Genomic DNA, 25,330 nt, shown 5'->3' on the forward strand with positions numbered 1-25,330 from the left:
GAAGAAAATGATTTCGAAACGTCTTGTAAGCGCGCTCAAATGCGAATACCGTAATACTACAGTGTAAAATTACCATTGGTCTCGAAGCGAAACCTTAAAATTGAACTGAAAAATTCAATTAAAAACCATTCCGGAAAAAAATTTTCAAAAAAATGAAACTGTGTTGTTCAAAAAGTGTTGATCGTTGAGTTGTGAAAATCTGCGACAGGTGTCCAAAACAGAAAAAGTACAGTAATCCCGAAAATTCAAAAAAAAAGTAAAAAGTGAAAAAAAGATGCTGGACAGGTGGCTATTCGAAAACATAGAAAGAACGGGAATCAGAAGACAGACACATTTAAAATAAAAGTTTTCAGAAGGCCGCCAATTTCAAACTTTCCAGAAAATTCTCCTTCAAAAGGTTACAAACTCAATAAATTGGAAATTGTGGAATTGTAGAACTTCCAGAAAAAAAAAACTAGACAACAAAAAAATCTGAGTTTCTAAAAGTAGCGAAAATCTTGAGATCCATTTTCTTTGAGATTTCGTTTTCCATAAAATAAATAACATTGAAAATTTTGGAATTTTTCAAAACATACATTTTTGAAGCCAATAAACTGGAATCTTCGAAAATAGGTTAAATCTGCGCCGAAGGCGCACCAGTCAGCTATTTGAAGCGCCAGAGGCGCGGCAAACAGGCTGATGGAGTCTAATGACTAATAATCAGTAAATGTATTTTTTTCATAATTAAAAAATTCTAAACTACAGTTTCTAGAAGCCAGGAATTCAAAAAAAAAATTAGCGGAAGACCAAAAAAATACACAGGAATTTCGGTGTCATCTATCTTATGTCCTCTTTCTTTTTCAACATTTTGTTTCGTTTTATGCGCGCGGTCATTTCTCTCCCTCCTAACTGTCACCGTTTTGTGTCATTTTTCCCCCTCAAGACGGCCCGCCAATTTTCGGAATTCAAATAAAACATTCCTTTTATTTTCTACTAGCAGTAATTGGCACCGTTTTTTGTGAAACAAAAAAAATAATTGATGGAAAAAAGAACTAGAGTCAAAAAGTTTGAATCAAGGAAAAAAAACAAGAAAAAGTGTAAAGAGGGTATATGAAGGGCGGTGAACACAAGGAAACAACACATACAGATAGAGAGAGAGAGAGAGAGAGAGAGAGAGAGAGAGAGAGAGAGAGAGATAGAGAGAAAGAGAAATAGATAAGGAGGAACGAGTTGTATTGGAAGGAAGGAAGGAGGTGACACTGAATGGCGTATGGTGAACAAGGTAAGAGACAGTACTGTTGGACACGAGACGCAGCAATATGGACGGTCTCTGGGAGATTGAACACACAAAAGCAGGAAGGAAGGAAGAGATGAGTGACCTTAGTATACCGACGAGTCTGCTCAACACGTACCCTGTCCACACACAAACAGGGTAATTTGAGAATGTGTTTGAAGGAGTAGAGTAGGCAGTCTAGTACTAGTTGAAATTACGATGAGAAGTTTCTAGAATCTCTAAAACTTTTGTACAGTTATAGCCATACTTCCGTAAAACCTGTCATAGAAGTCAATCCTTATTGGTTCCTATAATAGAGGGGAGCCTACTTTTACAGATTTTATGGTATTATACTTTGCTTTCATGTTTTCTGAAATTTTCAGAACAATCTGGCTACTTTGCACCTAAAATAAACAAGATTCTTGAGAAGATATTTCAATAATACTAACGAGAATTCTGGAATTCCAGAAGCCAAAAATGAAATTATTGGTTTCAAAGTTTTCAAATTGATCTAAAAGAGATTGCCCTATAACCTGTAGTAGAACGCCACCTAAACCGTCAACTTTGAGCCCATTTATCTCATTTCCTGTAAAAGATGTCAAAAAGTGGTTAACTAACAAAACGTTACTGATATTGTGATAAAGATTTTGTCAGTTGACCACTTTTTGATATCATTCATTAGAAATGAAATATATGGGCTCAAAGTTGACGGTTTGGGTAGTGTGCTATAAGAGTGATTACGGTATTTCAGTAATTCACACATTGGAGTTCCCGAAGCCAAGAATAAAGTCACACTATTCGTTTAGAAGACGGAAATTTTCAGATTTATCGAAAATAGAAAAAAAACTTCCACACTGTCAACTTTGAGCTAAATTTTCTCGGTTCCTGTACAAGGTATCAAAATTTTGTCAATTGATTAAAAATTTCTGATATTATGATAAACAGTTTATCAGTTGTCCGATCTTTCACAGGAACTGAGATAAATATACTCAAAGTAAATTGGGCCAAAGTTAGGGGACCTAGTTTTGCAGGTTTACGGTAGATTGGTTTTTAAACAAAATTGCAATTCTTCAACTGACTATGAAACGAAAATTTTATATTTAAAAGTTTTTGAAATTTTACATGATTAAGAAATCTAGCACTCAATTCTTACAAAACCTCAAATTTGAAATCGTCTAGAGCTCAAAGTAACGGCGGAAACTATTAAAATATATTACCAATGAAACAACTACACGATGATGAGAGTAATTCTATTTTACTCTGAAATTCTAGAAGAATCAAGAGTTCATTTCTTTTCCATTACTTTCTTCTAATCACCAAGTGAAGAGAAAGTAAACGTTTTTTTTTTGCAATTAGAGAAAAACGAAAACGACTGTTACTAGAAAACTGGATGTACTAGAAGGAATGGAAAATAGCCATGGGAGACAATTAAACAGAGAATCACATATTCTGATAACGACGATGATGCAGATGCAGAAGATGATGACGTGGCACCAACTAGTTTCGACTATATTATTCAAATCTTTGATAATTCCAAATGCAAAAGATAGAGAGGATGCACCACGGTTACCAAGAGAAAGTGGTATTCATATATTTGTTTGACGATTAGCATGTGTTTGCAATTGCACACACACATACCGCCCGTGAGCCCCGTGTGCAGGGAGCACGACCTGACCGTTTTTTTCCTGCCGACCGATCGTTCAGGTTCTCACTTGACAGTTCTGTTGGTGTGGTGACCGGATTGATTTTGGCGCGGGGAAAAGAACGGCAGAGGAAATTTGAGGCGAACGGCAAAAAGCCGGGTTCCTCTTCTCCGTGCGCAATCACGTAATCGGACACTCTGTGTGTCACATGCACAGATATGTATGTGTTCATACACAAATAATCCCACGTGGAATACGATGGATGGGTTCAAGTGGGGATCATTGGCAATTAGAGGTGGCTGACATCGGTAAAAAAGGATATTGTCGAATTAAAAAAAGTGAGACCTGAGAATTTGAAAGGCGTAGCTTTTTTTGATCTACGAAAAAGTGCGGCAAAAACTTAATATTTCAGAGTTTCGCCTGGTTCGAGCTACTTTCGCAATTAAGTTCGGTTTTTCGCTGAAAAACAGATTCTAGAGATGCTAGCGATCATTTTCATACCGAGAAACATAAATTTTGTCCAGAAAATCCCACTAAATTCACAGAAATAAGTTTCGTTTACTACCGTAGTGTTTTTGGGGCAAGGCCTCGAAAATTGACCGGAAAGCCACCCGCGAAATTTTTCAGGTTCCACTTTTTTTAATTCGACAATAGTCAGAAATCGCGCCGAAGATACTGTAAACGTTCTATTAGAATGCCAGCCAAATCGCCAGCTTTGAGCCCATATACCTAGATTACTGTGAAAGATATCAAAAAGTAGTGAACTAGTAAAATATTGGTGATATTATCATAAAAGTTTTGTTTGTTGAGCACTTTTCGATATTCGTTACAGGAACCGAGATATATGAACTCCAATTGGCAGTTTGGGTGGCCTTCTAATAGAGTGTTTACGGTAATTTTTAGACCGGACAAAATTTAATAATTTCAAAGAGACGCTGGCGCGCGATTTCGGACCAGGCATTTTGGAACCCTGTGATGTCATGACATTGATTATGTATCACTTGAGGTTAGAAATTTGTCTATTTTAAAATACAAATAGACACTAAAACATGACTGATCATTTAGAAAAAAAACAAAGTTCTCCTGATACCGTAACACCTGTAATAGAAGGGCTACTCGACTTTTAACTTCGAGCTCAATTATCTCGGTACCTATCAGAGATATAAAAAAGGTGTCGACTGATAAATTATTTATCATTATATTACCAAGGTTTCATCAATTAAAACATTTTTGATATCTTGCATGGGAATTGAGATAATTGAGCTCAAACTTGGTAGCGGGGGGGGGGGGGGCTTCTATTACAGGCTTTACGGCAATTTCACAGTATTCTCATGACTTTCTGTGAAAAATTCTGAGTTACAAAAACCAAGTTCTATGTCTGTGTTATAATGAACTGTATAAATCGTAGAACTTGTAATAGAAGAGCTCCCTAACTCACAACTTTAAGCCGATTTTCTCTCTGTTCCTGTCAAAGTTTGAAAAAAGTTGTCAACTGATATATTGTTTATCATAATATCAAAAGTGTTCTGTCAGTTGATGCTTTTTCGATATCTTGCTTAGACGCCGAGAAAAACGAGATCAAACTTGACAGGGTGAGGGTTCTTCTATTACATGTTTAACGGTATTTTTCTGAAATTTTGAAGTTTTATACTTTTGAACTGATGAACACTAATTAAAAAAAATGCACTTTAAAGGATCAGGGGAACAAATTTCGAATTGCAAAACTCTCACCTGCTTAAATTAAAATTGACTCTTCTCGGCGGTTCATAAGGTTCCGGAGGTGGACTCGATGGCAGAGGTGGCTTGCCATCCTCGTTCATTTCCTTCAAAAAAAAAACAAAAACTTATTTATATTTTTCAAACTATTAAAACAGTCTATAAAACAGAGACGAGTGGGCACCACAAAAGGAAAAAATGGCAGTGAGAAGCAATCACATACATATACATACACTATGACATTGGCTGCTCTTTTATTCAGTGATAAGAGAGAAGAAGGAGGGAAATATGTACAAATAATCGATTTTCAGCGGGAAAAAAGAGTCAAAGATGATATGATAATGATGACATTTCAAGAAGTTTGTGTTGCGAAGACACAGGAAAAAGTTATAAGGAAGAATTCTAGAGGACTTCAACTAGGATTCATAATAGAAAAAGTTATGCGAGAAATCGAGAAAGGGCGGTTAATAAAAAAGGGAAAAGCCATCTTAACGACACATAATAAAATTAGAGATTCCAGAAGAAAACATGTGAGAATCACAGAAAGAGAGATATAAGAAATACCGGATCATTTCATTCTATCACTTCCCGATAGGCAGCCAGCGACAAGGATAACGGAAAGGGGGAATTTGAAATCAAAGAAAGTGGTGGCGGGAAAAAGAAACTGTCATTTTCATTTTCGACCAAATGATGTGTCTATCTGTGGTGGTTGGGTGACGGTTTGTTTGTTTTGAAAATTTCCATTTGTTCAGAGGTGTTCTGGCGATGTGGGGATTTTTGGGTTTTGACATTCTTGAAAAAGTTGGGCCCTTCTATTTTTCCGACCATTTTTCCTAATATTTTACATTAGAAAACTCGACAAACTTTTGCTCAAATTTCATGAAAATCTGTCAATTTTAACAAAATTTAGCAAGTTAAAAAAAAAGTGTTTCAACAAATTTCTATTAAACTGGATATCTCGGAATATTTTTCACTGAAAACCTCCGGAATTTCTTTAATTTCAAAACAAATTTTGAGTCCTTTACAGAGGCACTTCTATTACAGGGGATCCTTCTATTTTTTCCAAACCCCTTTCGGAGGGCCCTTCTATTAGCGGAGCCCTTCTAATGCAAGTTTTTAGGTGTCTTATGAAACGCTAGACGTTGTTGGTCCCAGTGTCAGTCTGTAAACTTTTTAAGTTCCAGAAAACAAACAGAAAAAGTTAAACCATTACAATTTACTTTTTTATGTCAAAATTACCATACTTTACAAACACTCTGCATTTTGGAAAGTAGATTTTCTGATTCTCCGTATTTCAAAGTGTCAGTCTACCAATTTTCAATAAGTTACCTCAATTTTCCGTTGCAAAACAGTTCATAAACGCAACAGACAGAATAATCGGCGCGCTCCCCCAGAAGCAGCCGACACTTCCCGGGTTCGCGCCGGCCACTATACTTTGTGTGTCAGAAGACTCCGCCCACTTTTCTCTATTGAAATGGGGGAGAGGCAAACAGAGGAAATGCGTTTTCAGGGAAACTACGATTTTAAAGAGTTTCGATATTTTCTTCGTTTTTTCGACGGAAATGGATAAAAGGCTGAAAATGATTATATTTGAGACTGGTTTCAGCTTCTAGGGTGCACAATGAGCCAAGTTATGAACGATCTACGAATGACGACTTCCAACGCTATGGGTGGATTAGGAAAAACTCGGAATGCTTATTTCTCTGTTCTAATATACGCTGAACCTAGTACTGCAACCAAATATTAAGAGTGATATTTGGTTATGTGATTTTTCTCGAAATCTGTCTTCAAAATTGGGTCCAATATTATCTCATTCTGGACAGCCTGACATGGGGACCCTATGTAAGGAAGATATTGAAAAGTTCAAAAGTAATATGAACAAGTATTGTGAGCATTCTAAAAATGACCATTTTGAGCAGAAAAATGTTTTTAAGTATTCAAGATTTTGTTCTTTAAAGAATTAATCTATTGGGATACTGTTAATTGATCAGTATGATATTTGTAAATTATTACTCTTACACTTAAAGGTGGGGGGACAGGAGATTTTTCGTAGTTTTTTTGTAGCTAGAGTATGCATTCTACCGTCACGGTGTTCAACGCTTAATGCCACTCTGCGTACAGCCGGCGTCCTCGCCTTTATGTATGCAATCGGGCGCTGGCTACCTTTTTGCCCGCGTGGCTCAGTCGGTAGCGGCGCCGCACTCTCAATCCTCGCCCATGCTAGCTCAACTCCTCGAGGGGCATATTCAGACGGAATTTCGAGAACATTATTTTTTTTTCTTGTCTCCCCACCTTTAATGGATTAACTCCTTCAACTGTCATTTGTCATTTTCAGGATAGGTCCAGTCCCTTTCTGTGTTATGTTTTAAAAGATGCGGAGTTTCCTATGGGAACTGTATGTGGGAAACAGTCAAATTCTATATTCAAAAAACTGGTCTCCAATCAAAACTTTATTATCCGAGAAGAGAAAAAAAATTGATGGTATCTGCCGGCTCTTGTATAATTGCAATGAAGCTGGGATTTGCACATAAAAAGATTAAAAGAAAGAGAAAAAAAATTAAAAAGAGAATAGAAAAGAATTCAGCTTCTCATCTCTGTAGGAGAATTTTTGGATACAGTTTAACGAGTGGTAAAACATTTAGAAGCTTTTTATAGAGAGAGAGAAAATTAAAGAGACAAAAAATGGGAAAGTTTGAGTGTTTTTTGAAGAGTGGTGGTGGTTTTTTTTAAAGGGGTGGGGCGTTAGACATATTGTGACGAAAATACAAGTAGGCATGAAAGAGGAGGAACGGACACAAGATTGAATATTGGATGGAATTAATATCCGGAGAGCTCCTGGAAGGTGGAGTCGAGCTCCTCGGAGATGGTCTTGTAGCGTTCCTTCTCGTGCACCAATTCGTCTGAAAATTTCAAATTTAAATATTGTTTTAAAGGTTACTGCAGAAAGAGGATAGAAGTGGGTAAGGGGAGCATTCTTAAAGGGGAGTGTATAATTGACAAAATAATTGAAGGTCTCCCAAATTTGAGCCAGTTTATCTCGGTTCCTGTAAAAGATACCAAAAAGTAGTCAACTGACAAATTGTTTATCATAATATCAGAAATATTTTATTAGTTGACTACTTTTTGATACCTTCTACAGGAACCGAGATATATAGGTTCAAAGTTAAAGGCTTGGGTGGCCTTTTATTAGGCAAACAAAATTTTGAACTATGACACTCCCCGAATCCATGTGGATTCTCAAAAAGGTAGCAGAAGGAAGGGTAGAAGGACAATGAGTCAACATTCAACTTACATAGACTAATTTTTAAAATCAATCATCTTCACGGCAGGAAATTAGGAAACAAGAGTTTATACACACAATTTTGGGAGTAAGAAGAAGTAGAAGAAGAGCATTCTCAAACTGAATTGAGCTCTTGGACCATATGGTCAAGCTCGTCTTGCAATTGACGTGCTTTGCGGATTTCCGCATCACGATCCTCTGAAAACAAGTATTAAGAGAAAGAAAACCACTCTTTTATGTTATGTTATATCGTGCACATTCTATGAAAATTCATCTATACATTCATCATTCATGCTCATATAAATTCTACCCGTACTCTCTTATGATCCTTGGATCTCCTGGACGGTTTGTTCGATTTCTTCGGTCAAGTTTCGGACACGCTCCTTCTCGAGGAGAAGTTCATCTGAGGACAATTACACATAGGACAACATACGGACAGTTTTAAGACACAGTGTCCAACTGATTTGGACAAATAAACTTTACAAAATACAGAACCTAAACGAAGTAGGACTTCCACCTAAATACCCCCTGAACTCACCTTCGAGTCTGTCGACTTCCTTCTGGAGCTTCTGAACGGAGCGCTCGGCGAATTCGGCGCGGGTCTCAGCCTGAAACAAAACGAATATTTTCAAATAAAGCTTAAATCAAGTAGACAGAGACATAGTACAGTAGACAGTAAAGACAAGACTACAGGACTACATAAAAATAACAAGATTTTGACCTCCTTCAGTCTGGAAGAGACGGTGCGGATCTGCTCCTCGTACGAGTCCTCACGTTGGAGGGCCTTCTCCTCGGACACCTCAAGGGATTTCAAGTTGTTTCCGACGACGCGGAGCTCCTCCTCAAGCTCGACGATCTTGCTGAAAATTGGGACAACGACGTTTTGGGAGGAAAGGGAAAGATTGAAATGGAAAAAGGGGCCGTAGATAGATTAGTCGTGCATATATAGGCAAAAAGTTATGTATACATTAATGGAATATAGATTCAAAACCTCCATTCGTGATTCTAGAGCGCATTTCATAAGATCTGATGTTTGGTGGTCTTGTAGCTGGAGTAGATCTACGCGATCCTGGGTGTCCCGCAGATTCGATGCTAGTCCCCGCGCTTGGACTTCAGCCGTGTGGGCTTTTCTGTGTAAATGTTAGTTTTCGAAAATCAAAAGTCACTCAAAAATGATCATATACAAAGTTTGAAGCGTTTCGTGTTAAAGCGAGTCAATCAAAGTTAGAATAGTCTCAAAAGGTAATATGGATGTGTGGAGGATTGGATTTCACTTTCGGACATCGTTTCGGATACCTCCTTCAGTCTGAAATCAAGCTGACGGATCTGCTCAGCGAAGATGTCCTCCTTCTCAAGTGCCTTCTCCTCGGAAAGTTCGAGAGATTTCAAGTTATTACCAACGACGCGCAACTCCTCTTCAAGCTCGACGATTTTGCTGTATGGGGGTTATAATGAGAAATGCATAAGCGTTGTTTAATGTTAGCTGGAGTTAAGAAGCGTAATGAAAACTGAGAAGGGGTAGTCAGGGATGGATCTTTAACTCACTTCTCTCCGGCCTCGGCACGCTCCTCAGCTCTCTCAAGATCAGCTTCAACCATGGCGAGCTTACGGGCGACCTGCAAGAATACGGTAACTAATTGAATCAAATGAAGACTAGTCAACAGCATCCATTAGTACTTATAATGTGATTAGAAACGAATCAAGGATTATTAGTAAACTGTGCACCCAATATAACCTCATCGTATTTGCGGTCAGCCTCCTCGGCGAGGAGTTGAGCCTCCTTAAGTTGGGCCTCAACGGTGTTGGCGCGCTCCTCATCCTGGAGGGAGCGGTTCTCCATAACCTTGCGGACGCTGGAAGTGGATCAGGTAATCGTGATTTCCCTAAACGGATTTCGCCTTTTCTCCGAGGGAGTTCTGTGCCACCTGATGATGCTTTCCCAGATAATATGGACCAGACTGTGCACATAACATAAATAATTAGAATTGGTAGACCCTATGTGTTAAAGAACAGAAAGAACATGTAAAATCAGAAAAAAGTGGAAGCCTATACCTCTTCTGCTTTGTTTTCAGTCTCATGCAAAATCGACTGACACTCTCTCAACTTCCTTTCCAGCTCTGCGCATCTATCATCATCCAGCTCGATTTGATTGCTCAGCGCTTTTCGTGACCTATAAATGGATTAGAGATGAGCAAAAAAACTTCAAACTATTAAAATTAATTCTCAAAGGGGGTAACATTCAGGACAGATGACACATGACAAAACGTTTAGGCATACACACGCGCATTCCAAAATCGGACCTCTTCGTATTTACGGTCAGCATCCTCGGCAATAACCTTGGCCTCGTCGACTTGGGTCTCGAGGAAGTTGGCACGCTCCTCGTCTTGTTGGGAGCGAGTTTCCATCGACTTGCGCGCACTAAAACGTTTAAAAAATAGACAAGAGACAATGGACGACACAATATTCAATGTTTTGGATGAGCATTTTCAGGCGGCAAAGAGAGACTCGGTATCCAAGAATCCGTTGATCTCATGCCTACCGCTCAGACTCGTCGACGTTGTGGGTGGCCTCCTCGAGCTTCTCGGTGGCGATCTTCAGACGCTCCTCGGCTCTCTCGAGCTCCTCTTCAAGAAGGGTCATACGACGGTTCAACGAGGCGACCTCAGCCTCAGCCTGAAATGGACACCAATGCGAATGGGTAAAAAAACGAACCGGTCAGCCTCATCGGCAGCTTTGGTCGCTTGTTCAAGCTTCGACGTGGCAACTTTCAGACGGTCTTCGGTTCTCTCCAAGTCCTCCTCCACAAGCACAATACGACGGTTCAAGGCGGCGACCTCGGCTTCAGCCTACAATATCTCATCCCTAGAGTTTTTAGGGAGAACAAATACTTCGTTTTTCTTATATTCCTGGGAAAATCAGAGCCTTCTCCCACTTTATGAATTGTTGACTTAGTGCCGCTCCCGTGCGGGTGAATCTACGGAAGGAGTTTGCCTTGTTATACTAAATAGAATTATGACAGAACGGAAAAGGAGGATTATTCAAAAAAAAACCTGCTAATTCGTAGGCACGCTAATTGGGACACCGAAAAAAGTGTCTGGGTTTCTAGAATTTTAAAAATTAGAGAGGTATTTAGGCGGAAAAATTATTGGGCTTCTAGAACTTTAGGACATTTTTAAGATGAAAAAAGGCTTCAGCATTCTACCTGTCTATTAGAAAAGTTTCAGATTGAAAAGTTATAAAAAACGGGAGCAGGCTAATCAGAAAGTTCAGAAGTGAGAAAAAGAGAATGAATCATAATGAGTGGGCGCTAAATGTTCTAGCTGATAACAATAGAATCCACATACATCCTCACGCTTCTTGCGCTCCTCCTCGAGCTGTCTCTTGACCTCATCAGCCTCGTCCTTGGCGGCTTCAGCCTCCTCACGGGCCTGACGCATCTTCTTCTTGAGGACATCAAGAAGCGACGTCTGCTGAGCTCCCTCCTTGTTCACCTTCGACATGTCTGCACGAATTCAGAAGATGAGCAATGGAATGAAGGTAACGAAGCAAAAAAGGAAAGGAAGTTTCAAGTTAAGAAAGTAAAAGTAAATGAACAGAAGTAAGAGTAAATGAAGATTTGTCAAGTAGTCGAGTCGACTCACTCCGAGTGTCTTATGCAATGAAAGTATATGACTGGGTAAAGGGGGGCGCCACCCCCCTATGCTCCTCGACAAACAAAGTGAAAAAACCCAGCGGGCGGGCGGAGACACACGCTTTTCCATGGAAATACCATTCGAATTGCGGAGTTTTAAGACTGTACGGAGCCCGGGAAATAGTGTGAAAGATGGTGGAGAGTAGCTAGACTGATAGTGTAAGTGATGAGATGACAGTACTTGAAAAGGCGACGCGGGGAAGAAGAAGATGGAACAATAGAGAGAAAAGCGAATGGTGGTAATAGGGCAAACATTTCATACTGGAACATTAATAGGTTTTCTTTCTAAAAAAGAGAACTAGAAAAAATTCAAAAAGTATACATAGGGCACATCTGGAGTAATCCAATATCTTTTTCTTCTTCTTCTTCTTCTTCTTCTTCTTCTTCTTCTTCTTCTTCTTCTTCTTCTTCTTCTTCTGTTGCCTACAACTTGATTTGGACATGTAAAAAGGAATGAAAGGACCCAGAGAAGGAGAAAATGTGTGTCCCACTATTGGGAGAGAGAGAGAGAGAAGAAAGAAGAGTGGGCACGTCTATTGATGAATCGCTTTTTCTTAGACTATGCAAAAAGGCTGAGCGCCAAAAATTTCTTGGAAAAATTTCTCGAAAATATTTGCAACACTTTTCGGAGATGATGATCTTCCAGGAGATTGCCATCTAGGTTTTTCCATTCGTCTTCTGAAGTGTTTTGACCGGAAAAGGAAAAAGGGGGCGGCGCATATACCTAACAATAGACACATTCGAGTATTTACCCGAATTACATGTTCCCTCTCCTCTCCTTCTTTTCTTCTACTCCCCTTCTTCATCATCGTTCCTTATGTACATGCCTTCTGTATACAGGAATGGCGCTCGTTTCCATTGAAATTGTGGTTGGTAGAGAAACCGGCCCCTTCCTGTATTGTTGGGGAGAAAAGGTGTCTCTAATTGGTAGGTGAGAGCCATGTGACGACGATCTTGACAGTTCAATGCCGTTTCGAACTTCTCATGAATATGGTTTTAGGGTTTCCGGAAACTAGGAATTACTCTAGAAATTACAGTATTTACAAGTTTGAGCTCAATTATCTTGGTTCCTGTAAGAGATTTCAAAAATGTGTCAACTGATAAAATATTAGGGATATTACGATAAACAATTTATTAGTCGTCAAGTTTTTGATTTCTTTTACAGGAAACGAGATAAATTGGCTCAAAAGTTAAAGTTAGGGCCCTTCTGTCTAAGAGGGGGGCCTATCTAAGAGGATGTCTATGTTCTAGTATTAAATTCCACTGTTATAAATTTTTGATGCCCTGCACAGTATCTGAACCTTGATGTCTAAACTGTATAAGCTTGCGAAGTCTATAGCAATCTAGTTGTTCCAGAAATCTAGTTGTTTCAAAACTTCCCGCGACCAGTTTAGTGAATGCCTCTTTTCATTTTTTTACGCCATCAGCTTATTACTACCATGTGTATGAATTCAAAAACGACATGCCATTCTTCATTTCTTCTTTCCCCCTCTCTAGCTCGCCGCGGCAGCAACTTCTCTCGGAGCAACAGATCAGAGCTCCCAAGAAATGCGGGGGAGAGATGCTCCCGTGCTCAGTGAGCTCCCGGGAAGAAGGAGGCGGGAAACAGAAGAGCGAGAGAGAAACAGAAAAGTTTGTTGTAAAGCAAACAGCTCCTCACTCTCTCTCGTTGTAATCAGTTAGAGCTCGTCGAGCCGTCGAGAGACTCAGAGAATATGAAGAGAAGACAATGGCGCGGCACTTTCTCTCTCATATACACTCGAAGTTTATCTTCTTTTTCATTTTCGGAGAGAGATAGAAAACTTAGCGAATCGGATAGAAAATGGAATTTAGGTGGGAAGAAGTTGGAACGAAGAAAAATCCTACAAAGCTCATAGAAGGGGGAACCGTAAATCCTATAATAGAAGGACTGTCAAGTTTGCGCTCAATTATCTCGGCACTTATGAGAGATATCAAAAATGTGTCAATTGATAAAATGTTTGTGATATTAAGACAAACAATTTATCAGTAAACAACTTTTTTATACCTTTTACCGGAGAGGAGATATGCTGGTTCAAAGCTGAGAGTATGGTAATTGACGGGTTCTGAAGCCTTGAGGTAGGAAGGTCTTCAAAAACTTTTCAGATTCAGGTATAAAAAACGCGGCATTCAGAAACTTTCCAAACAAGAGATTAAAATAATACTTTCCAGATTTTGTGAAAATTAGACATTAAGGATCAGGAGCTAACCTAAGGTTCAAGGGAACATTTCCAAGTACTCCTTAGGTCTTTTGCCATTCAGAAGCCGTTGAAAAAAAGAATACAGGAAGTGTGTTACATCAAGTTTGGACCGCGCCCTCTACATAAGAAGACCTAGACGAACAGATGAGATTATTACACAACGAATCAGTTATGTATTGATAGGGAGATCCCAAAAAAACCCCCGCTTGGAAAGGAAAAAAGGGACCGTAACCCATGTTTCAGGTGACTCATGTTGACTGTACAGTCAGAATCTATACAACAAAAAAAAATGGAAGAAGAAACAATACATTTCTATCTAATATTAAAGACAATAGGAGAAACAAAATGGAAAGCAGAGGAAAAAGGGAAAAACCGCGGATCATCATCATCCTCGTCACAACGTCATATGAAGCGAAAAGGACAGATATAGGAAGAGAGATGGAATGAAAACTAGCTGTACACACACACACGCATAGTGACTAATTAACGGATTAATTGACTTTATGATGTGTGTATGTGTTCAAAAAGAGAAATGGGAAACTACTAACCATATTCAGGAAGAACCTTCTTTTTTTTGTTGAAAAAACCAAACAAACCTTATAACCGTTTCATATTGTGCTTGTGAATTGAAAGGACCTGTACGAAAAAAAGAGAAAACCAAAACGCCGAAACAAGTCGACCAAAACCAAAAAGACCTAGTCACGTACCTCCTGGACGGTCTTCTCCTTCTCCTCGAGCTTGGAAGTGGCGGCCGAGAGGTCTTCTTGGGCCTTATCCAAATCGTCTCCGGTCTGAGTCATCTTCTTCTGGGTGTCTCTGAGCTCTTCCTCGACTCTCTCGAGCTTTTCGGTGATCTGACGGACCTTCTCTTCAGCGGCATCGGCACGATCGAGAGCGTTGTCCTGGAAACGGGAGAAAATGGTAAGTTGGAGGTAGAGGAAGGTTTGAAGGGGTGGGTGGGTAGGATGGGTAGCTAGGCTCAATGGTAGCTGGGCTGAGTAAATTAGGTTTCGGAAGTCATCCCAGTTTGAAAAAATCTAGTAAATTAGTTTCAAAAAATTACTGGAAAAATTATCTAGTTTAAAAAAGCATTTTGAGATTTCAGTTGGTTTAGTGTTATGACATTCAGGAGAATAGCTAGAGTTTTATGACATTCAGGACGATCTATATATATATTAATCTTGAGAAGACAACATAATTTTCAAAATGAAGCTACCTAGTTAGTTAATCAAAGTTAAAAGCTATGCTTTTGATGTTTCAGAAATCCAGATGAATCTTGAAAGACGCTATATAAGGACGAAAACACTAAGATAACGAAAAAGGGTTCTTGAACCCAAAAAAAGGGCAATCATATAAACCTTCTCGATCTTCATGGCCTGCATCTTCTTCTTAATGGCGTCCATTTTTGGTAGTGGTTGTTGTGTTCTTGAAACACGCGGAGGTGACGACGATTCAAATTGGAGGGGAGAATGAATTTGCTGGGGCTTGCTTCTCGGGTTCTCGTCGTCCAGGCTCCGCCCACTTTTTTCTTCCTGCTTTCTTTTGAGCCTCTTCTCTCCTATCGATACGTCTTCCCATCAGGACACTCTCCGCCTCATTCCAGGCATCACAGTGGGGGTGTTGAAGGGAGAATAGTTGGGCAATCAGAGAGAGTGGCGAGACACTTTGGACGGGATCCTTTCCACCCACCCCAATGGCAAGAAGAAGAAGAGCACATTACAGCAGATATTGAGACAGAAAGAAGAAGCGAAGTGAGGATAGAATTGAGAAGAAGGAGTAGAAGCAAGAGTGGAATCTGTGGAGTCAATCCCGGAGAGGTCTTTGATACAACCATAAGGGAAAAAATGAAAAAAAAACGGGATTCCGGGGTTGTAAGAGTTTCTTTGAAATGGTACTGTAATACAGTTTTTGTCTTGCTTGTGTAACTTCGAAATTGATTACCGTGAAAACTCTAATAGAACGCCACTTCCAACTTCTATCTTTGAGCCAATTTATCTCGGGTTCAGTGAAAGATATGAAAAAGTGGATAACTGGTGAAATGTTGCTGATATTATGATAAACAATTTATCAGTTGACAACTTTTTGATATCTTTTACAAAAACCAAGATAAATTGACTTAAAGTTGTCTGCTTGAAAAGCGTTCTATTAGAGTGTTTACAGTGTCTCGGTACCCGTAAAAAGTTTTACAAAACTAAAAAGTGATCTATAAAAAACTTGATGCCTTTTTGTAGATCAAAAAGTTATTACAAGTTTCATGAACCAAGAAAACTTAGTGAGTGTTCACTCCTCTCCTTGAGCTGAATATGAATATGTTTTCCTAATTTTGTTGAGTTCACTGTTATTTTAGCTCAAGAACTATAAAGAGCCCCTGCTTTTCCATTATTTTCAGGTTTCTATTTTCAGCCTCAAGTGACTATTTTCAGCTTCTTAATTTTTGAATGATACGTTCCGAGGCTTGCATTTGCCATAGTCAATACCCCATAGATGATACATTTCCAGATATTGCTCAGCCTCTTTTGCCAGGTGGATACATTTCTCCTAGGTTGACCTGCAAAGGATCAGTTTTTTTTCATAATCTGAAAAGTTTAGATTTCTATCGTATACCAAATCAACTGTTCCCTCTTATCCCCATCATCTCAACTTCCTCAATGATCACTAGACACTTTTAACACACATATCATCCGCTTCCCAAAATTTCACTTCTTTTGTTTCTAATTCTTTTTTTTTCGTTGTTTTCTGCTCTCTTCTCGAGTTCTTCTCAAGAAGATCTGAATGACGGGGGGACCGGAGATTTCGGATGTGCGTGGCAACACAACATAACAAGGAGAAAGAAAACAGTTGGCGTTGTAGGTTACTCTTATCTCGTTTCCAGATGGCAGAAGTTTTGGCCGGGAGAAAAGATGAGGACAAAACACGTGGCATAGAATGAGCTTTTATTAGAGGTTGGGTGTTAATAGGTCAAATGTGGTCTTGACCCAACTAGCATTCCCAAACGAAGACAATGAACATTTGATGATCTGAGTTGACCAGTAAACTACGCCGCTATGCAACAAATGCCGCTAAACAAGCTTCAATTTGGGTGATGAGCGTCTCTTCCACGTGGCATATCTCTGATTGTGTGCAGTAAAGGTGTTCGTTACAAAACTAAATTCTGATTATTGTCGTTGTCTGAGAAAAAAGGCTAAGAGCTGACATCTCGTTAAAATTTTCTTAAAAGCGCAAGAGCGAGCTACCGCATTCTTTAAGCTTATTTTTTCCGATTTTTTCAATGTTTCAACGATTTTCATCGTTTTTTTCCATGTAAACCGGGAAAACAATGACATGAAATGACTAAAATCGTAGAAAAAAAACTATGAAAACCGTCGAAAATTAGAGAAAATAGCTTTTGAAATAGGCTGAAAAAAATACGGTAGCCCGCTCTTTCGCCTGTAAGAATTGTTTAACGAGATATCCCCTCTGAACCTCATTTTTATAAGACAACGATAATATTCTTGGAGATCTCTAGGGACTAAAAGATATTTGAATTTTTCTTTTTTGTTTTCCGGTCAATTCTGAACAAGCTTTTATCAAAATGCCCACATTTACTATTCTTTTGATAATTCTTTCAACACTAGCACATATACTATTCTATTCTCCCGAACTTTGCGGCGTTCATTAGGAACATGTGTTTTTTTGACTCCCGCAACGAAACGTTGTACACTTTTTCTTCCAAAAAACCCCCCAAAAAATCTCCGAGTGCAGCTCCAGCACACCTCATTCTCGCTAAGCGCTTCTTCGCTTTTGTTGTGTAATGCTGTGGGATCCCCTTCACCGTGTGTCTCCTCCGTTTATTAGAGAATCAGAGATTGGCTTCGAAAAATTGAAAAAAAAAAAACATCCTCAGCTAGAAGAAGAACTGCGGAGGAGGGATGCTCTTACGATATATTATTGTCAGCTGTTCCACGTGTTTTTTTAGCTTGTTTCGGCGACCCGATTCGTTATGATTGGAAAAAGACAGACGTCATGATTGTGGTAGCTGGAAAGATGACAAATCTGAAACAAGATGAAAAGAAGAAGCATAACATTATGACACACAAAAATCTATTGTTTTTATTTTCAGATAGAGAGACAAAAGGAGAAGGCAAAATAGGAAAAATTAAAAACATGGTACATATCACAGAGAGCAAGCGCCTAATATGGGGGGGGGGGGGTTAAATTAATAAATTAGCAATTTTAAACATGAGCAACTTCTTCGTCGTCCTTCTGCTTTTCTTCATCCGATGGATCTGCATAGGGTGCGAGACTCGGGAATTGGTCGATGAGACGAATCAGCTCGCCTTCCTCGCCGTACAGGATTTTGTCGCATACTGGGAGAACCTGGAAGAGGGTAGGATGAGCAATTAACTTTTCAGAGCAATCTTATGACTTACCATAGTCAAAATGAAAGTTGTAGAGTAAGCGAAAACTGCTCCATCTCGAATATTATCTGCCAGATGTTGAAGATACATCTTCCACAACTCATCAGCATACACCTCACATAGCACTTGAATCGGTGAAAGTCTCAATGGAGCTAGATCCTTGGATAGAGTATGTGCTACTCTTGCGAAGTGAACAACGTTTTGGGATACATTCAGTGAGCTTTTAGTTTCGTCGTTCGCCGAAATCGCCCATTCCACATTGATTCCAACGTCGGAGAGCTCCTCGACGAGACGGTTCAGAGCTGATTCCGAATCCAGCACATATGGCTTCCATTTCTCCTCCGATATTCTCATCTTCACAGCGTCACAGATATTCTCAAAGTTTCCTTGTAAAGCCTTCTCCAACGGAGCACTGAGCAATCGATTGACTTCGAAATTCAAATGAACGCCGATCACCGTCAAATCCTCCATTGTATGCATCACATTTTTCCAGGTATACGCAATGACTGCAATAGCGGGAGCCACTTCGATGACGTGTCTTCTGATAAGATTCAGGAGAGTGCTCAATTCATACGAACACCATTGCAACACCTGACAGTAGTATTGAGGCATCGAGCGGAATTCGTTGGCAATGTCAGATACGGCATTTCCATATAAGGTACATAATTGCTTTACATAGGAAATCGGCTCCTCGGATACTGTAACATCTCGCATTGCGTTTCGTTGCATTGCACTTCTTCGACGGAGGTAGACATCAGTAGCGTAGGTTCCACGTCCCAGCTGGGTAAGGAGGGTTCTGGCTTTTTTCATGGCACGAGGGCCGCCATGGACGGCTCCAGGGCGGCTGACATCGTCGCTGAGAAGTTGGACAATCTGGAAATTTAGGTTTTTTAAATTTTCTTTTTTCTGCAATCTGTCTTACGGTGAGTAAGTCACTCACCGTATTCTCTCTCATCTGCAACTGAATATCTATCACCGCATCCTTGGTAGGACACTGTTTCCATTCATGAATCAACTCGACAGCCTGATCCAAATCTCTATGAGCAATACAGTCATCAAGCTCCGCAGGCAACTCGGCTAGCCAGGAGATGTCATTGTCATCTGGAACACTTCGTTATTTTTTAGATAAAAATATTTTTAAAAATGCGCACTTCTCTCCTCATCACCAACGTCTTCATCCTCTTCCTGAAACGACGCTTTCTCCTCAATCACAGTCGCTGCGGCAGCAGCCTTTCTCTCCTTCACAGTTTGCCGTTTGCCTCGAATCGTCGCCTGTCTCACTAGACTTCCTTTATGAAGAATTTCTCGTTTCGCCTGTTCCAACTCATCAAACCACAGTGTTCGGATTCTGGCGCTTTCACAGAGATAGCATCGGGATTCGGGGAAAATGAGAAGTTTCAGCACTTTTCCAGCGTTCGCTGCTCCGGACTCTCGATCTTTGACGTTCACAGGAGCCACAGAGTTCAAGGAGAGTGTGGATTCCATACTGAAGATTTACAAAATTGTTAAATGGTTTTCTTTGTCTGATATCTTTCATAAAAGGAATTACCGTAAAACCTTTAGTAGAAACCCCCACCCACTCTGTCAATTTTGAGCTCCACTATCTCGGTTCCTATGCAAGATATCAAAAATGTGTCAGCTGATAAAACGTTGATGATTTCATGATACACAATTTATAAGTTAGCAGGATTTAGTTATCTCTTTTAGAAATTGAGTTTAAAGAGCAAATCTAGGGAGGCTATCTATTGAAGTGTGTGTTAATGATGAAAGGAATGACATTTCTGACTTCTAAAAATTCAACTTACACAAATTTTCCTGCTGCATTTATATTTCCAATGATCAGTCTATGCGACAACAGTATCAGCATACACTTTTGCACTGGTTTCTTCGTCTCCACATCGAATTGCTCCATTTCCCCATGCAGAATCACTTTCTCCGACGTCGACATGTTATTCAGAATGCCCCCAATTCCTTCCATTTTTTGCATCAAAATCTGAATTGGATTCGTGTTGGAAGTCGTTGTAGAATGAGAGGAGACAGTGTGAATCGAGTTTTTATCATCGTCAGTCATCAGTAGAAGATTCTCGATCACCTGCTTTTGCTCTATTAGGGAATGTGTCAGCTGGTAGATTTCTCGCTCCAAATCTTACAAATTTAGGTTGAAAATTAGAAAAATTCGAAGAACTAACGAGAAATTTCTTTGGAGGCATCTATAAATTGCTGATAATTCCGGAATACATTATTTTTCAGAGTCTCCTGCGACGCATGATTCAGCGCGCTCATTTCAGAACGCAACTGTCGAAGTTTGCGCGTCTCATCGCCGATTTTCACTCCTTTTAGACGATCTCGAATGTCTGGAATTTTGAAAATTGTATAATTCGAATTCTACTCTGAATTCTTACAATCTGAAGGGGAGAACGCGTCTGTCTGGAATAATACGTCCTCGTTTGAAGTCATGTTTTGTGTCTGCAACTTTTAAAATTTGTAAATTTGTAACTTTCAAAGTTTTCAGTGGAAAATTGTTGCCCAAGCCAAAAAATGACAAAAATTCTGTGCTGTTCGTCTGTGTCTCGTACTCTCTCGCGCGTGCCAATAGAGCGCAAAAGCAATGCGTCCGCACGTGCAAAAGGTGCAAAAAAACGATAAATATTCAGGTTGAAAAATGAGTAACAAAATTGTGGAGGTAAGCATATCAATTCCATGGGATCTACCCAATTTTCTATATTTAGGTAATAGTGGGTCACTCATTCACCCTACTCCCACCAGGGCGAGACGACCAGCACACCCACAGATGGACGATTTTCGTGAAGCCTGCCAACAAGGACTACGACGATTTTCCCGATACGAAACTAATCCAGAAGGTCAAATTCGACATCCATAAAACGTTCGCCCAACCCACACGATGGGTTCACAAACCACCGTTTCAAGTAAGTCCCCTTTTCAATACAGTACTTTGAAAAAAAGAAGAAAAAGGAAAGGAAACCCGCTGTAAACTGTACTACACAGTTTAAAATAAGGTGTATAGGAATCCAAGAAACCTATTTCTCTCTTATGAAAACCAAAAGAAAAAGTATACTGATCGCTGAAATCGATAAGCAATAGTTGGGTTCACTAATGAATCACGAGAGAGAGAACCTAACTATTCAGCACTTTATAAACAAATATTTAAAGTGGCATTCGATACTATAGTTAGCCTAGAAAACAGAAAATTTCAGAAAAAATCTAATTTTTCAAGTTCCCTAGTTTCCAAGAACAGAAAAAGCGGTTAATATAGTTTTTCGAGTATTCTAGAACAGAAAAAAGGAGCTGTGAAAGAGAAACGCCAACAGGCCGCTGCAAAAGGTCTCACAACGAAAACTACCGTAACCTAAAAATAAACATATTTCTAGGTTACTGTAGTTATCGCTGTGGGACCTCAGGCTCCTTAGAAATTAGTCTCGTCTATAAACCAATCCGTATAGTTTTGCTCCCGAAATCGCACCTAATTTTCTGTCTCTCTTCTTTTTTGAAAAAAAAACATAAATGATGTTTTTGAGAAAAGTGCTCTTGACTTTTTGTATTTTAAATCTGGTCAGAAGCTTGCCTTCTCGCCCCCTCTTTTCAAAAAAATATGATCACCTTTTTCTCTTTCCCTTCATTTCTCAATTCCAGCCCCAGTCACACTTCTTTCTTCGCAAAAAGTTCAACAACGTTTTCATTTCAGATCACCGAAACCGGTTTCGCATCGTTCTCGGCAGTCGTGACGATACACCTGAACATTCCCAACGAGAAGCCACGTGCCATACCCTACGAGCTGACTCTCTACACAGGCCAGTCGGGTGAGAACGAGGTCGTTCAGAAGCTGCCAGTGATGACTGACCATATTCGACCAGAGTACTTGGAATTGATCAAAAAGTATCGACCGAAGAAGCGGAAGGCGTCGATGGCCTACGGATCGTCGAATGATGAGAAGTCTCCGCATTCGAAGCGAGCATTGTCACCGATTAAAGAGGAGAAGGAGAGAAAGAAGCGGCCGAGGATAGAGGAAAGGGAGGATCGGAAGGAGGATCGGAGAGATGATCGGAAGAACGACAGGAAGGAAGATCGGAAGGAGGATAGGAAGGATGATCGAAAAAAGGAGAAGGAGAAGAAGCATCATAGAGACAGTCGGGAGAGGTCCCGTGATAGGTCCAAAGAGTCGCGCGAAACAGAAACTAGGGAAACTAAGGATTCCCGGGACAAAGGGCTGAAAGAGAAGGATAAGGAGCTCAAGGAGAAGGAACCCAAGGAGAAAGATCCCAAAGAGTCCCCCGAAGAGTTGACAAAGAAACTCAATGAGTGCGAAGACCCACGTGTCATATATAAGTAAGACCACCTAAATTTTTTTGATTTTGGCGGCATTTTTCGGAAGGGAAACAAGGTTTTTTAGCTTAGGCCTATAATTTTCAACAAATAAAGGGGAAATTTTGAAAAAAATCCCATAATTAAAGCTAGCATTCTCTTCTAACCCATAATTAACTTCCAGAGCCGGCCTGTATCTCCTGGAGCACCTGCCAGACGTGCAACTCGATTTGAAAACTCAAAAACTCTCCTACGATCTCACCAAGGGAAGCGCCGATGACTTGATGGAAATTGCGAGGATTCTCAGGAAGAGCAAATAATTAGATTTTTCTATAATTAGCTTCTTTTGTTTAATTTGACTCAAAACTTTTTTGCAAAAATCATAATAATCTCCAAATGATCTCTGTCAAATTTTTGCTTTCTCGTCTCGACTGGGCGGTAATCTACAGTTTCTGCATTTTTGCGTCGCCGTGTTTGCACACAAAATTATTCTCGATTCGTTTTTGAATTTTTAAATTTTCATCCAATTCTTCTTCTATTATATTCCAAGCTTCGATGAACATTATAAATCTTGAATTTTTGTTTTTCCGTTTAATATTCCGGTTTGAATCCGAAGTTTTATTTTGCAGTACAAAGATTTGTATCGCCAAAATTTCTATAATGATATTGAAGATATCGATATTTTCACTGTTCGTATAGCTTTTCCTCCCAATTTTCTCGCAATTAAACATATATTCACCTAGTGAAATGGTGGTCTTGGCACGACGGAGTGGGGGGAAGGCCAGAGACGCAGACCGCACGAAAATCGATACTTGATGCTGCATCGCTTCGCCAGAACTAGCGAACACTTGTTTTCATAATTCAGCTTTCTTTTTTCTTTTATATCAGTCTATTTTTGATAACTAAGCCCTTTTTGAAGAAAGTTGGATCAAAAATAATAGTTATCCTTCGAAATTTCCAGCAAATTAAATCAAATGTCTGATCGAAGTGGGAGATCAGACCACAACTACCATTCGAAGCCCTCCTGTTCCAGCGGACGACGTCAATCAGCTTCCCTACACGGTAACGAGTGCATGACGAACGTCGAATCAGTGGTACTCACCCAACGATGGACGGTCAGCAATTTCGATAGCCTTCTGAAGTTGAGCCAGCCAGGCAGCTGTTTGAGAAGCACAGTGTTCAAGTGAGTATTCTGGCAAGCGAAGCATCCAAAAGAGAGCCGCCCGTACTATAATTACCTTTTCCAGAGACGACGCGGTGCCAGAAGCATGCTGGCAGTTATGCCTCTACCCCGGCGGGAAGCGAGAAGAGAACGCCAACAACGTCTCCTTATTCCTCAAAATGTCGGCGACATCCCCATCAAAAGAAGTCGTGCTGAAGGCAGAGTACCGCTTCTACTTCCTCGACGACAACGATGAGCCAAAATTCAGCAACGTCAATGTTGGAGAGTTCCACGCGAAACCGCCGAAGGGTGGACACTCATGGGGACTGAGGAATATACCCACTACCAAAGTGCAGAATAGCATTCGACAGGACAAATCACTAGTCATTTCATGTCATATCGAACTTATCCCTGACGTCTCAAAAGTTCCATGCAAACGGGTACCGATTACACCTTCCATCAAAATGCCAACCTCAGCGGTGCCAACGAGTTTTGTGGAAAGAGAAATCAGAATGTTCGACAATATGGAAGGAACGGACATGACAATATTGGCTGGACCAGTCGCTGGAGAACGTGAAGCATTCCAAGTGCACACCTACAAACTACGCGCACATTCTGACGTATTCCAAACGATGTTGAGCCATGACAACATGCGCGAAGTGCGAGACAAACAAATCGACATTAACGACTTCTCCCCTGGAGCTGTGCGCGCCATGATTGAGTTCATCTATTCGGGTGGCATCAGAACGGAATTCGATGTGTACCAAGCGACGGACGTGATGCAAATTGCCGAAAAGTATCAGATACTTGCGCTGAAGTCGTCGTGCGAACAGAGTCTTCTGGATCGATTAAGTGTGAATAATGTGTTGGAATGCATAACGCAGGCGGAGAAGTTCAACACAGACGTTCTGTATGATGCTTGCATTGATTTTGTAAGTTTTCAGAGGGATCTAGAGAGGGAACACTACGATTTTGACCATTTTCAAGAGTCTGGAGCTCGGCTGTCCAGTTTCCGATCACTTTGAAATTTTTTTGAAAGATCTAAAACAAACCTACCGTGAAACCTGTATTAGAAGGACCTTCTATTTTTCCAAGGTACCTTCCGAGGGTCCTTCAATTAAAGGGGCTCTCTATTTTTCCTGCCGTATTTTCTAAAAATTTTCATCGAAAAAATCGACGATTTCTCGTTTTAAAGTCATTAAAATCTGTCAATTTCACTTAAATTGAGCAAGTTTCTAAGAAAATTTGGGAATACTGGAATATTTTTCACTGGAAATATACGAAAATTTTTGATTTGAAAGGTTTGAAGAGCGCCCTTCTGTTAAAGGGTCCTTCAAATACAGGTTTTACGGTATCTGAAATTCCGTGAATGCAAAGTTTTCATTCTAGGGACATCCCTCAAAATGTTCAAAGTGATCAGAAACTCGACAATCGAGCTCCAGATTCCTGAAAATTGTCAAAATCTTATCACTCCCATCACTAAATACCTTTTTCCAGGCGGTCCACAATCGACAAGTGATCATGCAACTGCCTGTATGGAACAACTTTGTCAAAGAGATGCCCACCCTAGCGACAAGCCTGCTTCAGAAAATGGTCAACGCCAACGACGTCTCTCCACCCACTAAAAAATCTCGTGTATAGCCCCAGTTC

The 25,330-nt window shown here is 40.0% G+C and overlaps 5 protein-coding genes across 6 annotated transcripts; 2 read left to right on the forward strand and 3 right to left on the reverse strand.

Annotated features, from left to right (window-relative positions):
• Nucleotides 1–4,622: 4,622 nt before the first annotated feature.
• Nucleotides 4,623–4,715, reverse strand: CBG25430 (the record flags this gene model as incomplete). Its single annotated transcript, XM_045241602.1, has 1 exon — nucleotides 4,623–4,715. One exon carries the CDS (start codon nucleotides 4,713–4,715, stop codon nucleotides 4,623–4,625), a length of 93 nt encoding a protein of 30 aa, XP_045100262.1.
• Nucleotides 4,716–7,428: 2,713 nt separating this feature from the next.
• On the reverse strand, nucleotides 7,429–15,204 carry Cbr-lev-11 (the record flags this gene model as incomplete). Of its 2 annotated transcripts, XM_002640679.1 has the most annotated exons (8): nucleotides 7,429–7,511; nucleotides 8,430–8,499; nucleotides 8,613–8,751; nucleotides 9,437–9,507; nucleotides 9,627–9,744; nucleotides 10,431–10,564; nucleotides 14,509–14,703; nucleotides 15,160–15,204. In XM_002640679.1, 8 exons carry the CDS (start codon nucleotides 15,202–15,204, stop codon nucleotides 7,429–7,431), a joined length of 855 nt encoding a protein of 284 aa, XP_002640725.1. The 2 variants fall into 2 exon arrangements, with proteins under 2 accessions (XP_002640725.1, XP_002640726.1); XM_002640680.1 differs by lacking the exons at nucleotides 7,429–7,511; nucleotides 9,627–9,744; nucleotides 10,431–10,564; nucleotides 14,509–14,703; nucleotides 15,160–15,204 and adding exons at nucleotides 8,212–8,294; nucleotides 10,192–10,309; nucleotides 10,604–10,737; nucleotides 11,236–11,391.
• Nucleotides 15,205–18,013: 2,809 nt separating this feature from the next.
• On the reverse strand, nucleotides 18,014–20,655 carry Cbr-exoc-8 (the record flags this gene model as incomplete). The annotated part of the gene is given in 7 exon segments (XM_045241603.1): nucleotides 18,014–18,184; nucleotides 18,211–19,104; nucleotides 19,121–19,299; nucleotides 19,350–19,684; nucleotides 20,004–20,343; nucleotides 20,388–20,552; nucleotides 20,601–20,655. The coding sequence occupies 7 exon segments, from the start codon at nucleotides 20,653–20,655 to the stop codon at nucleotides 18,014–18,016; spliced, it is 2,139 nt and encodes a 712-aa protein (XP_045096855.1).
• Nucleotides 20,656–20,860: 205 nt separating this feature from the next.
• Nucleotides 20,861–22,838, forward strand: CBG19797 (the record flags this gene model as incomplete). The annotated part of the gene is made up of 4 exons (XM_045241604.1): nucleotides 20,861–20,881; nucleotides 20,928–21,125; nucleotides 21,902–22,542; nucleotides 22,703–22,838. The coding sequence occupies 4 exons, from the start codon at nucleotides 20,861–20,863 to the stop codon at nucleotides 22,836–22,838; spliced, it is 996 nt and encodes a 331-aa protein (XP_045096854.1).
• Nucleotides 22,839–23,492: 654 nt separating this feature from the next.
• Cbr-bath-40 lies at nucleotides 23,493–25,321 on the forward strand (the record flags this gene model as incomplete). Its single annotated transcript, XM_002640683.1, has 3 exons — nucleotides 23,493–23,701; nucleotides 23,766–24,612; nucleotides 25,178–25,321. 3 exons carry the CDS (start codon nucleotides 23,493–23,495, stop codon nucleotides 25,319–25,321), a joined length of 1,200 nt encoding a protein of 399 aa, XP_002640729.1.
• Nucleotides 25,322–25,330: the final 9 nt, after the last annotated feature.

Source organism: Caenorhabditis briggsae, assembly GCF_000004555.2.
Source record: "Caenorhabditis briggsae complete genome, chrI, whole genome shotgun sequence".
In the NCBI taxonomy this organism is placed as follows: domain Eukaryota; kingdom Metazoa; phylum Nematoda; class Chromadorea; order Rhabditida; family Rhabditidae; genus Caenorhabditis; species Caenorhabditis briggsae.